General features: G+C 43.8%; 2 protein-coding genes across 2 annotated transcripts; both read right to left on the bottom strand.

Annotated features, from left to right (window-relative positions):
* Positions 1-566: 566 nt before the first annotated feature.
* LOC128721705 (uncharacterized) lies at positions 567-2,651 on the bottom strand. The gene is made up of 4 exons (XM_053815485.1): positions 2,621-2,651; positions 2,472-2,558; positions 1,607-2,383; positions 567-1,512 (listed from the first exon to the last, which is right to left on the bottom strand). The coding sequence occupies exons 1-4, from the start codon at positions 2,649-2,651 to the stop codon at positions 1,244-1,246; spliced, it is 1,164 nt and encodes a 387-aa protein (XP_053671460.1). The 3' UTR covers positions 567-1,243.
* A 6,273-nt stretch (positions 2,652-8,924) lies between these two features.
* Positions 8,925-13,097, bottom strand: LOC128720310 (uncharacterized). The gene is made up of 4 exons (XM_053813975.1): positions 12,351-13,097; positions 12,073-12,210; positions 11,771-11,985; positions 8,925-9,282 (listed from the first exon to the last, which is right to left on the bottom strand). Exons 1-4 carry the CDS (start codon positions 13,095-13,097, stop codon positions 8,925-8,927), a joined length of 1,458 nt encoding a protein of 485 aa, XP_053669950.1.
* Positions 13,098-13,685: the final 588 nt, after the last annotated feature.

Below are 13,685 nucleotides of genomic sequence, written 5' to 3'. Positions count from 1 at the left end.
GGTTTGATTATGTTTCAAATGCCATTGTTTTGTGCTTACAATTGAAATTGTATTATGTATGTGAACTTGCATCATTACGGAAAATAACTGCCAAATGATGAGGGCGTATTGCCGTTTCCAACTTAGTTCAAAATCCTGAACGTCTCGTTTCGGGGTCGGACGACTGAAAAGCAGCGCCACAAGTGTAATAAAACTGTGAATCTGTAACGAGGCAAAGGCATCAATGAAAAATATTTCGTTCGTTTAGAATCTATTATCAACATTGTTTAATTTACCAGCAACAACAAGGAGGACGTACGCAAAAAGGTATTGTACTTCTGTTGACCGAACGGTGTTTTTGAACAAAATATTCCGAAAGGAGCGCTGGAGGAAAGTGGTATGTATTTCAACAGATATGACCATCTTGTCTCCGGCAATAAGCAATTCCGAACGTTAAAACTGAATTTCATTTTTGCTATTTGACTAAATATTATTTCTCAAGGTAACGATCGGTGCTCTTCATCAGCTTGAAAATTTTCTTCAACGGTTACTGAGAATCAATCAATCGAAAACCTTTTTCCTGACACATGAGGGTTTCTTGTTTTGTTTTATTTTTTTGAGTTTTGTTTTACAGCATCGTATCTTTTTATGTTATACCTAAACTTTTTCCGCATACTTATATGTATTGCACTTTCGTCGTCTGCTGATTTCAAAATAAGTGCATTTTTTGATGTTGTTGAATAGTTACTATTTTATCTTTTCTATGATCTTGCTTACTAAAAAGGACACACTAGCAGAATATGCTAACAACAAAACAAAACAAAATGAAACAAATTTATAACTAAAACAGCTTCCACCAGATACCGGTGGTGCCACCGTATTTCTTCCTCTGCTGTAGCGCATTTATCCTGCTCGTCCCTAACTGCTCTAATTTGCGGTTGTAGAAAAATACACCATCTTTCGCTTTACGAAAAATATAAGTTTTTGAAAATATGATGGTTTGAGTGAATGCATTATTTGCAGCACATGATTACTTCGGACTCACTGGCCGAAAAATCGATATGAGATGCCAAATATAAAGGTGAAAATGTATGCAAAAATAACAATCAAACTGAAACACAAGTGCGATGTGCCGCTCTATTGCGGCATATGAAAAGGGCGAGAGGCAAACTAGTTCAATCAACTGTGTCTAGATCCTTTTTCCTAGGAAAATTATGCGATAGCAACAGAACAGTGTCATCTCGAGGGACAACATTGCTTTTCACTATTCAAGAGATTCCATCTTTAGTATTAACGCACTATTATCGCAACTAATCGAGCTGACGGGGCCAGTTGGAGCTGTTGCGCTAACACTGTTACTAGTTCCTAGAGGAGAGTGCATGATTGATGCAGACTGCTGTTGTTGCAAGGACTGGCTGTTTTGTTGATTTCGTTTCGTTTTAACCTTGGCATAGCGCTTGTGCGATCGCTCAATGGCATCTTTCATCTCGGTCACGTACTCATCGTACTTCATTTTATCCTTAAACCAGGCGACTGCAAAAAGAACAATTAGAAGGAAAAATCAATGCTAGGGTTTGTGTTTAAAGTAGCTTTAACTATCACCACTCCTTCTGCATGCTATGCTCACCGTACAGCGAATCGCTAAATAGCACGACCGAGGACAACTTAAACTTTTTGCCAGTGTCCCACGTAACGGCATCGAGCACCTCGTCGCTAACGATCGACGTCAGTGCATTGATGACGATGTTTTGGTCACAATCCAGTCTTATTTTGGTGAGATGCTCGAACAACTTGTTGTACAGTGACTCGTCGCCACAGATGCTCTTATTAAGCTCAATTAACTCCTTTAATGAACGAATCGGAAATTTGAAACACGATTCGTTATCTGAAACCGATGGTGTCGTTTGGTGGATAACTGGAGTTGTTTCCACTGCGGTTAGGTGGCCACCGGGCGCTGCCGTGAGAGTCACTCCCGTTTCTTGTTTCAGAGCTGTCAAGCGGCTCAAACTCTGTTCGGCAACCACCTTCAACAGGTCTTCGATGTTGGACAACTTTTTCAGTATCATCTTGATGTCCTCTGATGTGTTTGTGGCTACACCACCGGTTCCTCCACTACTACTGCTTTGGCATGCTAAGTTAGCGCTACTGCTGGCGGTTAGTCCGGTGTGGGACTGTCCAATGATAATTTGCTGCTGAGGTTGCAGTTGCACCTGTACCGTGTGATTACTCCCGAGACCGACCGCTTGTAAAGTGCTGCCAGAGGGGCAAGTTGTACTGTTGCTGTTGCTGTTAGACGTGACACCGACTAAATTAGACGACGATGACGGTTCTTGGTGCCGTACTCGCCGTAGCTCCTCCGAGTCCATGCTATGGTCATCGTCGTAGTCATGGTCGCCCGATGTTGCTGAAATCGATTGAAGATAAAATAGACGTGGACATAATATCCATTTCATCCATAACTGTATACAATGCAAATACCGATCAACACTTACATGGCTTTTCATCATGTTTGTCTTTATCGCGAAATTTTTTAATAATAATATGTATATCGTCAGAGATCGGTATCCTTCTTTTTTTCGCTAAAAAATACATCAAACAGATGAATCTTGCGTGCTAAATGAATACATGTTCTGCAACTTACAAGTGGTGGCATAGTTGTGACAATTGTCCATTTCGTCACAAAAAGGCTAGAACCGCGTTTTTAGGGAGCTGTCGATGTGCAGTTGCTAGGTTTGTTTTGTATTAATGCAAGACGGAATGCATCCGCACGCTACTAAAGTGCAAATTGCTGTTGCCGCGCATAGATACACAAAATCAACGAAATCTACGTTTATCTAGGATAACGGTGTAGTTTGGACGAATAATTCCCAAAGGGAAATAAACGTTCCCAAAGCTCCTTTACAAAGCTGGCAGAGCCAAAATGAGCAATAATCAGCAACGCCAGCACATTGGAATTTAGCAATATGCACAGAAAGGGTGTTGAACGATATCTTCGTCCTCTTCTTCTTCTTCGTTTTCTTTTCACAAAGTACGATATCGTCCTCTACACCAAACAACCCAGAGGTTTTCTCACGAACATAGCATAATCCATACAACTTTTTGATAATTGTTGTTCAAAAACACTGAAAGGAATATCGGTATGAGCGATAATATGGATAAAAAATTTATAAAACCTTTTGCAAACATTACCCTCCAAAACAATCGCGCGAACACACACGTCTAGATGCACGCTTTTGACAATTGTCAATGGACGACAGATATGTAACATCAGTAGATATTCAAAATTCCATGCTGTCAAATGTATTTCCGTTAATTATTAGTTTGCATTTCTAATAAAAGAGCTTTATATCAATAAAAATACACCTTTTTTATTTTAATGTATGAAAAAATAAATATGAGATAAAATGTAAAAAGGAAATTATAGATGTGAAACTTAACAAGCATTACAATATCATCGTCTTGATATTGTATTACGACTAATAGCTCCAATAATGAATAAAGAAAACTTTTGCAGTCGAAAGAAGAACACTTACTTACTTACTTATCAGGCGCTACAACCGCTTGGCGGTCTTGGCCTGCTCCAGGAGAAACCGGAACCGCTCGCGGTCGAGCGCCGTCGTCTGCCAATCGTTGATCCCGGCCTTTTTGGCGGACGCATCCACGCCATCACTCCATCTCAGTTTGGGCCTACCACGCCTCCTCTGTCCATGTGGGCAGCCTAAAAGGACTTTACGGGCTGGGTCGTCCGGTGCCATTCTAATGACATGACCAGCCCACCGGAGCCTGGCGAGTCTAATTCGCTGCACGACAGTGAGGCTATCGTACAGTTCGTAGAGCTCGTCATTGTATCGGCTCCTCCATTGTCCTTCCACACATTCGGGGCCAAAAATCCTTCTGAGCATCTTCCTCTCGAACGCGGCTAAGAGGGTTTCGTCAGTTTTGGACAAGGTCCATGTCTCAGAGGCGTATGTGAGTACTGGAACTATGAGTGTTTTATATAGTTCCAGCTTCAGCCGTCGCGACAGGTATTTTGAGTGGAGAAGTTTCCTCAGGCTGTAGTATGACCGGTTGGCTGCCAGCACCCTTGCGCGTAATTCAACTTCTATGCTACTGTTGGTGCTGACTTTTGACCCAAGATAGGTGAAGTTTTGGACGACTTCAAAGGTTCGCTCACCTATCTGTACGTCACCCCTGCGTAGACTCGCATTAGTATTTGTTAGCAGGGCCGCTGACGGTGCCACCATCATTTTGGTTTTTGCCTCGTTAATCTCCAAACCGAGGTTCTCAGCCGCCTGCTCAATCCGTTTGTAAGCCTCTGCTACATAGGAGAGCCGCAAACCAATGATGTATATGTCATCAGCGTATGCCAGAATCTGGATTGACTTGTAGAAGATGGTCCCCAAGGTTTCCACTCCTGAGTCTCGGATGGCCCTCTCTAGCGCCAGGTTGAAAAGGAGACAGGCAAGCCCATCGCCCTGGCGCAGACCCTTGGTGGTAGCAAAGGGCCTTGAGAGTTTTCCATCCACCATCACCTGGCATGTGACGTTGGTCATGGTCATTTTAACAAGCCTGGTAAGCTTGGCCGGGATTCCAAAAGAGCTCATTGCGTCGTAAAGTTTTACCCTGGCTATGCTGTCGTATGCGGCTTTGAAGTCTATGAAGAGATGGAAAGATTGGAGCTGTTGCTCCGCCATCTTCTCCAAGATCTGCCGCATGGTGAAGATCTGGTCAGCGGTTGATTTTCCTTTTCGGAATCCCCTCTGATAGTTTCCCACTATCTCTTCTACGAATGGGACAAGTCTCTCTTGCAAGACTAAGGAGAAGATCTTATAGGCGGTATTCAACACCGTAATACCCCTGTAATTGCTGCACTGTAGCCTGTCTCCTTTCTTGTATATGGGATAGATGATACCAAGATTCCAATCACAAGGTATCGATTCGCTATCCCACACCTCAGTAATTATTTGATAAATTTCGCGTTCAAGTGCTGCACCTCCGTTTTTGATCAGTTCGGCTGATATTCCGTCGGTGCCGGGTGCTTTATTATTCTTCAACCGACGGATTGCTTTTCGGGTTTCGTCCATGCTAGGTGGCAGTAGCATGACATCATCCGCTAGTGGAGCCTCTAGCTGTTCGTTGAACTGATCATTTAGTAATTCATCAAAATACTGAGCCCATCGCGAGAGGACCTCTGGCTGGTAGCTGACCAGATTTCCATCCTTATTTCGACAACAGGTCACCTTAGGTATAAAGGTTTTTCGATGACCTGCTATCTCTTGGTAAAACTTTTTTCCTGGGCCGTATCGCACTCTGATTCCTTGGAGCTCCTGCACTCGTTGTTCTTCCCACTGATGTTTCTTGGTGCGGTGTACTCTTTTTTCTTCTCGTCTGAGCCGTATGTAATTCTCTGCGCATGCCCGCGTTCTATGCCGCTGCTGCATTGCTCGGTATGCGCAGTTCTTACGTTCCGTCACAAGTCTACATTCGTCGTCGAACCAGCCAGATTTGGTGTTGCCCCGACGTGGTGGTAGTGTGGATTTTGCACAGTTCAATATCTTTGTTTTTAGAGCGCTCCACCGTTCGCTCGTAGTGTTGTATGGATTTGCTGGTAATAGAGACTCTCCTAAAGCGGATTCGAATGCCTGTTGGACTTTAGCGTCCTTTAGGGAGTCCGTGTTGAGCCGGGCCTGCATTTTTTCCTCATCCCCTTTGTCACGGGGACGGGCGATTCTGCAACGTATCACTAAGCCAACCAGATAGTGATCGGAATCGATGTTGGCTCCTCTATAGGTTCTGACGTTTAACAGGCTCGACTGTCTTCGGCGGCTTATCAGCACGTGGTCGATCTGGTTGGAGGTGGCTCCATCTGGGGACACCCAAGTAGCTTTGTGGATGTCCCGACGCGCAAACTTGGTACTTCCCACAACCAGATTACTTGCTGCTGTAAGTTGGACCAATCTATTACCATTGTCATTACTGTGCTCATGTAGACTGTGATCACCAATGTATTGGCGATACATTGGCTCCCTACCGACTTTTGCATTGAAGTCCCCCAAGATGATTTTGAGGTCATGCTTAGGGCACTTATCAATGATTTTTGCGAGGCGGCCGTAGAAAAGGTCCTTCTCCTCTTCGTCTTTGTCTTCGGTAGGGGCGTGAACGTTTATGAGGCTGATGTTGAAGAATTTGCCTCGCATGCGCAGGGTGCATAGCCTATCGTCTATAGCCTTGAAGTCGATGACCTCGGATTTCAGCCGCGGACCCACGGCGAAACCCGTTCCGAGCATATGGTGGCGGTCGTGGCAGCTGTAGTACAAGTGGTACCGTTTTTCACCACGTCTGTTTAGCACACCATTCCCTAGCCATCGTATTTCTTGTAGTGCTACAAGGTCCATGTTCAGTGTGGCTAGGGCGTCATCTAGTTGCTTCAAGGCTCCGGCTCTGTGCAGAGTGCGTACGTTCCATGAGCCCATTATCAATGTCCGGGGGCGTTGCAGGGGTCGGTTGCCGTTGAGTCCAGTTCGCAGAATGTCCTGATTGCTTTCCGTAGTCTAAGTTTACTCGAGGCAGGGTGATTGGCCCCGCGCTCGAGCCCCCAGTACCTCTGGAGGGCCTCGGAGCAGTTAAGTTTAGCGTCTGGCTGTCCCCCCGACGTTCAGACAGCCCGGTTACCCGCGCTGCCCACCCCCCCCCTGTTTAGCCATGCGTCACCATCCGCCCAAGGGGTTGGAACCAGCCCGTTTACCCAAGCTTAGATATACGATGATACATGTTACCGCTCTGCACGTCGGGGACGTGACGGAATAGGAGTTGGAAAGGAGAGCCTGTGTAGCCTTCTAGAGGCGTCGGATCCTAACCCATTAACAGAGCAAAAGCGAAAGAAGAACAAGCGGACAATAAAATATATTGGCAATGCTCGCTCCCTGGACATATGGCCTTTAGTTGCCGGTCCTAGTTACTACTAAGGTTGAGTGGAGTCAGAACACGGATTAATACAGGAGGGCCCAGGTAGCTGGACTTCTGCATCGTACCGTGTTAAAACCTTAGTAAAGAAGAAGAAGAATGCTCGCTCCTCAGCAGCGGATCGTGAGATCGAATATTAACTAAGCTGATCCGATCCTCGAATGCTGTCAGTGGATAGACAGCATCGATCCCATGTGAGGCTGCGCAATAGTTGTGATCCACTACAGCTCTCGTATGTATTTATTCTAGAACACAATAATGATTGTGTCCCGTTTCTCATTATTAAACCTACACTCACAAACATGTTAATTGTATTAAATGCAACACCGAAAGTCATTTAAACTTATACTCTGTTTATTTGTGATCATAAAGATCAGTACAGGAGGAACAGATTACTCACTAAATTATATTCGGTGAACAACTACCTACATCGATTTACAAAGTTTCGACGAATAGTCTATGAACAAAAGAACAACACTTTTCTTCTTAATGAAGCGTGTATCAGGAAATATGTACAGATTGCTTACAAATAAAAGTGCCCAATATTTTCCCAACGGTCATGTTGCTTACTATAATAGATCCTAAAAGGGTGGTGATTTGATACAATTCTAATAAAGCACAGTTTAATCGCAAAGTAGCAGCGTCAGCATCACTAGCATATATAGTATTTTAAAAATCTATTAATTATAAGACCAACTACACAACAATAATGTCTTTCAATGAAAGCATACGCAATTAAATGTGCTCTTATATGCTGGACATAACTTGTGGCCATAGTTTGTGATAGGGACGCAAAGTTTTCACTTTTGTAGTTGACTCAGAAATCACTCTCAAACATAACAGCTATTCTTATTTTGTTTTCTGTCGAAACTGAATATTTTACTCAAGTCTCTGATTCACCCTACACCTTTGTTTTTGAATATGGTTTTGTTATTCTACAATCACTGTTCTCAGACGTGTTTTCTGTCATTTTATAAAAACGTTGGATAAAGAAAACTGTGTGGCGCAAGTGGATACCACATTACATATATGGCATATATTAATGATGCCACCCGCCAGTATTCTTCCAAATCCGCTGTAACATTTTTCTATCAGAAGAAACTTATATATTTTTTTCTTCATCTACCTCTACATCCGCTATCCACGTGGTGCTTTACAATATCGTGGCATGCATGTGCTGTGCTTCACATGTCAGCTACACCGACACCATAAACTTCTATCAAAACCGAACGGAACCGCTGTGCTATGTTTCATGCGTTTGTTCCGAAATTTTAAACACACTTTGTTCCAGATTTAATTTACCTTGTGGACACAATCAGTCTTTTAGTTGCCGTATATATGATTATTAAATTAATAGTTATTATTATCTTCCTAGCCGTGCTCTTTTCTTAAATCGGATCCTTTACCGTTTCATTCGGCGTTATTCGATATATCTTTCATTACCTCTCTTCATGTCCTGGCATCTTATCACCATTGCTTACAAACAAATTATCACTCAGGCAATATCCGTTTTTCTCGATGGACGCCTCGATCTTAAATACCTTCACTGCACTGCACTGTAGGCTTAGTAAGTGTGAAGGATCTGTTTGTTGTTTTTTCTATTGCAATCATCCCTGGACCGAATTGATGTGTACGAAAATATATCATAGTGAATGTATCACTTATTATATATTCTAGAATAAGCCACTTTCTCTCTATTTCATGTCGGGACAAGATTTATGAAATTCCTCCTCGACTGTTACTACAGCTTGTGATGCTTGTATAACAATAAATCGTCCAGTTCATTTTGAGTATTCTTCGGTCATACAACACGCATCATAATTTAATCTCCATGCGATATCACTCAGATGTTGTACTACTTGTTCGCAATGAATTCGATTTAAAAAAAATCTGGCACGGCGCTAGTGACGTGATTGGAATTCTATTTTACCTACCATAGCCTAAAACACCTAGCCGATGTAGTAATTGATCGAATATATCTCTCAAATATTTACATTTTGACTCAGCATCACCTTGCGCAAACGAAGCAGATTAGTGAGGAGATCTTCGCTCTCTTGGCGTTCACGTATGTAGAACAGTTTGCCACTGCTGGCACTACGGCCCAGAGGAGGGGCTGATTTGGAGTTGATAGGGTAGTTGAATCTTTTATTTTCAAAAAACTCGCCAGTACTTGCACGCCGCTCGCTGGTAATATTCGTCTCAGTGATCGTCATCCTTGTGCTCGGCGTGTATGACAGGTTCAGACTGATTGGCTTCATCTGGGGATGCATCCCGGCGAAATGCTTTGCCTTGTGATCCTCATAATTGGAGCAGTAGTTGAGCGAACAGTCAAAGGTATTGCTGTAAAGGTACATCACGTAAAGGAAGAATTAAAACATATGAAACCTTGCATGACGGATTCTCATAATCAAGGGAGCTGTGTTTCTACAACTAACGCAATTAAAAAAATACACACACAAACACAAAATACTTCCTAATACTAAGAGCTATGTTAAAGGATCAACGAAATGAAGCGATGTAATTCAGAATGAATCCCTTGTGGACATATGCTACAAGGGTCCTGCAGCTGACAATGGCCGTTGATTTGGGTTTGTAAATATGGATGAGAAGTTTCATAATTTTCCAAAACTACAATAACTAGTGGTTATCTTTGAGCGTTCATTCCTAAGCAATGGCATTTGATTTGTATCAACTGAATCTATTTTACTAAAAACCACGCAACAACAACTTACTGCTAGTCGTGCAAACTAGTGGGAGCTTTGGGTTCTTTGATCTTTTTCTTAGACAAACACTTGAACGCCGATTGCACGCAGTTCCAGCAACGGCAGAAGCAGCTAGAAAAGGGAACGGAACCAAGGGGGAAAACAAGGAAAGCCGTTAACACCAAGTGATTCGTATTAAGGGCTGGACCAGCATCAAGTAGGCAACGCCAACCAAGCATGTGACGTGAGACGTATGACTTGAAGTCTGCAAGTGAGGTGCACTACAGTCTCATGATCCCTTTCCAGATCACTTTGAATGAGACAGTGGATTATTGGTGATTTTGATTTCATGATACACAAAGGCCAATGGTTCATCAAGTGTCTGGGAGTATTTTTGAAGGAAAACATACTACAACGATTGTTTCGTCCGATTGCAGCACGCCCTGGTAAAATGCTTACAAGGAAGTAAACGTGGGTAGTAGACCTCGGAGAGTTGACGAGATCATTCACCCCAAAAGAGGATAGCAAGCTAATTCTCAATGGTAGCGCTTTATGGAGGTTTAACCGATTGCAAGGACGCAACATGAAAACCGGTTTTGTGCGCGCTCTCTCTCTCTCTACGGTTATGCCAAACGCACGATATACGATGCGTAACCTCTTGACCTAGTGCGTAATCGACAATCTACCTCATCGATTATGTGTATGCATGCAAATCAAGCAATCTAAAGTTAGTATCAAAAGCCTAATGCTAGCACATATCTCCTTAAACTATCTACAAATGAGCAAAGTGTGAAATTATGTTTAGATGTAAATCTGTTGCTGGCCTATGGTCGTAAGTGTACCTCAATAACTGGTTAATAACAACACTATTCAAACTACGTCTGCAAAGTCTTTTGCGAACTCTACTCCTATTACACCCACAAATATTTCCCTCTATTGATATGTTTTAATACAGGCGAGTGTACTAGAAGTTCGGGTTTGTTTTTAGTATTGATGACCCAAGCAGTGAAAACGACGTGGAGCAGGGCGAGGAGCGGGGAGCAGGAAATATCTAAATATGATAAAGCTATGGCAATGAAACTTATTTTGAAAAATTACCTCTTTCAACCAGAAAAATTTACACTTTCGATTTCGATTGTGCGTACGAGTGCGTGTGGTTCGCTTGTTTTTTGTTCTGTTCTCTCCTTCTGTCCTTGTCTCCGGGGAAAATATTTCAAAACACTCGCGCCTTGAAGAACATGTCTCGAATGTACGTTAGAGGTCACTAGAGGAAGTTTTAGTAACTGTTGTGGTCTATTAACAGTTTCAACAGTTTTAATCACTTGTTTTCTTATTTGCTTCTCTCAACGGAACGAGAAAAACATAGACTTAACACAGAAGGTGTGCTTCCTCGCCCAAGCACCGTCGAGAGTAAGGAAGCTTAGAGTTGCATTAAGTCTTAAAGTCTGCTACACTAGTTTTACTAAGTCGTAATTTAGAAAACAGTATTCCAGTGGAAAGGCGGTGGTCTGTACAATCTCTTCATATACCGTTTCGTGCGCTTGTGTTTAAAAAAAATGTTTTCCAAATATCTAAATGATGTTTTTTTTGGTACTATTGCTCGACGCTCGTGTGCCTCACTAAGTACGGTATATGCAATTAGCATGAATAGCTCCTGTTACCCACCCCTTCCCGTCTTTCCACCGCTCGAATGTCGGAACGCTGCTGTGCTGTTCAAGGAAATATTACCGACATGCATCGAAGGTCTTTTTGCCAATGTTCTCAATCTCAAGTTAACCCAGAAGAATTGTTTTTTTTTTAATATGCCTTAATCTCCTGTTTGCCTGCAGACGGAATGTTCTCTCGCAAAGCAGCATACCACCACGGGAGTATCTTTCAAATGAGTTCTATGATGCATCCTGTTGCGATCTGTACCGTAGTCCTGCCATATGTGATGATCGAGCTAGTAGTTTTTTGATTTTCACACCCACTCCTAACGGCACTTTTCTAATTTCTTGAAACTAAATGCGACCCAGGGTCGGTGGTTGGTGCATCCGGGTGTCGCCGTTTACTCGATTAATAATGGAACGTGTTTCTGTGTGTGGCGGACAGCGGTTCTTTGACTTTGCTTGGCATTTGGCAATTACCAGTAAGGCCCTGACTGCGTTTCAACGCTCATGTCGGTCCACGTGTCCAGAACCGCACCGGGGTCCACGTATGGCGACGAGAAGCCTTCGGCAGCCGGCGTTATGCCGTTGCGGGCGCCATTGCTGTTGTTAAAGGCACTGGCAGAAGACGACGTCAGGAATGCCCCAGAGTTTTCCCGGGGGGCGATGCGATTCGTCAGGGAGTAGTTGCGACCCTGTTGCCAAAATGAGAAGAAACCGAACGCATTCATCAAATTGGATACGAACGTATTGGTAGACTGCACTCGGCAAGAGACACTTACATCATTGTTGTCCCAGTACTCGACGCCATCGCACTTGAAGGCGGCACAAAACTCAATCCGTCTGGACTTAGGAGGAAGAGTTAGCTTGAAGGAAAAGGTGTCGAATATCAGATAAGCGGAAGCCGCTCCATTGCCGACCTGGGGAGGAGAAAGATAAGCATCAGTCCACTTCTACACACATTGTCTAATAAAATAAGGCAAAATCAATCAACTTTCGAGTTCTCCTGTCTGTTGATCGTCCTAGACTTTGCTAGATCGCCCTGATAGCGTCTACTTACCACACTGTATGTACAGAAAGTATCCTCATGAGTTTTCCAGCTATCGCAGGACGACCGTATGACGACTTCTTTGTGATAGGAAAGGTTTTTAACCTTAACCGTGCCCACGATCAGCTGCTCCGTCTCCTTAATGATCACATTCTCGAGTGACACGTTTCGGTCGTCCAGCTTCTGTCGGAAGCGCACATAATCGCTTGCCGGCTGGACAAAGTCGACGATCCACTGCTCTTGGGGTACCGGGCTGATCATACCCTGGGTCACGTGGGCCAAAAATTGCAAGCTCCATATCGGTGGCATGTAGGATGGTTCCCGCATCACGCGAACCTGCGTCAGCTGTCCACCTTGGTCGTCCGCGAACACGACTTTCTTCTTGTTGCGCCCAACCGCCATTGCCGACACAGTTTCGTCCTCTGCCAAGGTCATCAACTTCACTGCCACGCGCGGCGGGACCGTCTCTTCCGGCGTGGAAGGCTCGTCCGTTCGTACAACCAGACACGACCGACGGGGCGAAGTTGGCAACTTGCCACCAGTTGGGCTAAGGCAGGGCGGTGTAAGCTGTCGCTGGAACGGCGGAGGTCCGGAACTGAACTGCAACGAAACTGGCCTACAGTAGTAGCCTCCAGCGCCACCATTGTCTCCAGCCTCTCTAGCGCCAGGAGAACCTCCGCCGGGTTTATAATCCGTGGCCAACGAGTGGCTGTACACGGGCGGACTCTGCGAAACCAACATTTCTGCGAACGCTGGCATTCAGACGATTTTGGGATCCGACGTGATGTTAGGTTTAAAAGATGTATGCGAATTCGAAAGGCTCTGCAAGATACCGATCGAATTGTTCCGGAACTATACAGGTGGAAACGTAAGAGAAAAACAATAAACCCATTAGTTGCGATTGCGGTTTTTCATTGTATGGCTAATCATTTTTTACATGAGTTTTATATAGGATTATTGACGTATGCCAGATTAAGATCCCGTGGTTTCTTGGAAAAAAATAAAAAGCTTTTCCAATAATGGATTTTCAAGGAGATGGAAGGAAGCGTGTACCCTTACTACGATGTTTAGGTTCCATTGCACCATTTGGTATGCGTTATTGTGTATTATCCTTATTTCCCAAACGACATGCGTCCAAAGATTTTAGCTGGTCATATGGCTTCAATCTTCTACCATCCGACAGTAAAGGCCGAACGTCAGAACAAGGTAATTTGTTAAACGGATGAATATACACGAAATAAAAAGGCCAAGATCCGTCGCCATGTGACGGCCGCAGGTTGTAGTTTGTGGAAATTCTATTCTTAGCGCATCCGACGGATGTGCATTTGTTCGAAATGGTGCAGCGAC

The sequence above is a fragment of the Anopheles nili genome, chromosome 2, assembly GCF_943737925.1.
Source record: "Anopheles nili chromosome 2, idAnoNiliSN_F5_01, whole genome shotgun sequence".
Classification (NCBI taxonomy): domain Eukaryota; kingdom Metazoa; phylum Arthropoda; class Insecta; order Diptera; family Culicidae; genus Anopheles; species Anopheles nili.
The sequence above is the reverse complement of the archived record's forward strand: the minus strand, read 5'-3'. Positions and strand labels throughout refer to the sequence as shown.

What these genes read in the sequence shown, in the direction of transcription:
- LOC128721705 (XM_053815485.1), bottom strand. Translation starts at nt 2,651, where the DNA reads ATGGACAATTGTCACAACTATGCCACCACTT. An exon ending in TCACAACTATGCCACCACTT is followed by an intron (nt 2,559 to 2,620) that starts GTAAGTTGCAGA and finishes TGTATTTTTTAG; the next exon opens with CGAAAAAAAGAAGGATACCG. An exon ending in CAAACATGATGAAAAGCCAT is followed by an intron (nt 2,384 to 2,471) that starts GTAAGTGTTGAT and finishes AATCGATTTCAG; the next exon opens with CAACATCGGGCGACCATGAC.
- LOC128720310 (XM_053813975.1), bottom strand. Translation starts at nt 13,097, where the DNA reads ATGCCAGCGTTCGCAGAAATGTTGGTTTCGCAGAGTCCGCCCGTGTAC. An exon ending in CTTTCTGTACATACAGTGTG is followed by an intron (nt 12,211 to 12,350) that starts GTAAGTAGACGC and finishes TCTCCTCCCCAG; the next exon opens with GTCGGCAATGGAGCGGCTTC. An exon ending in ACGCAGTCAGGGCCTTACTG is followed by an intron (nt 9,283 to 11,770) that starts GTAATTGCCAAA and finishes GTACCTTTACAG; the next exon opens with CAATACCTTTGACTGTTCGC.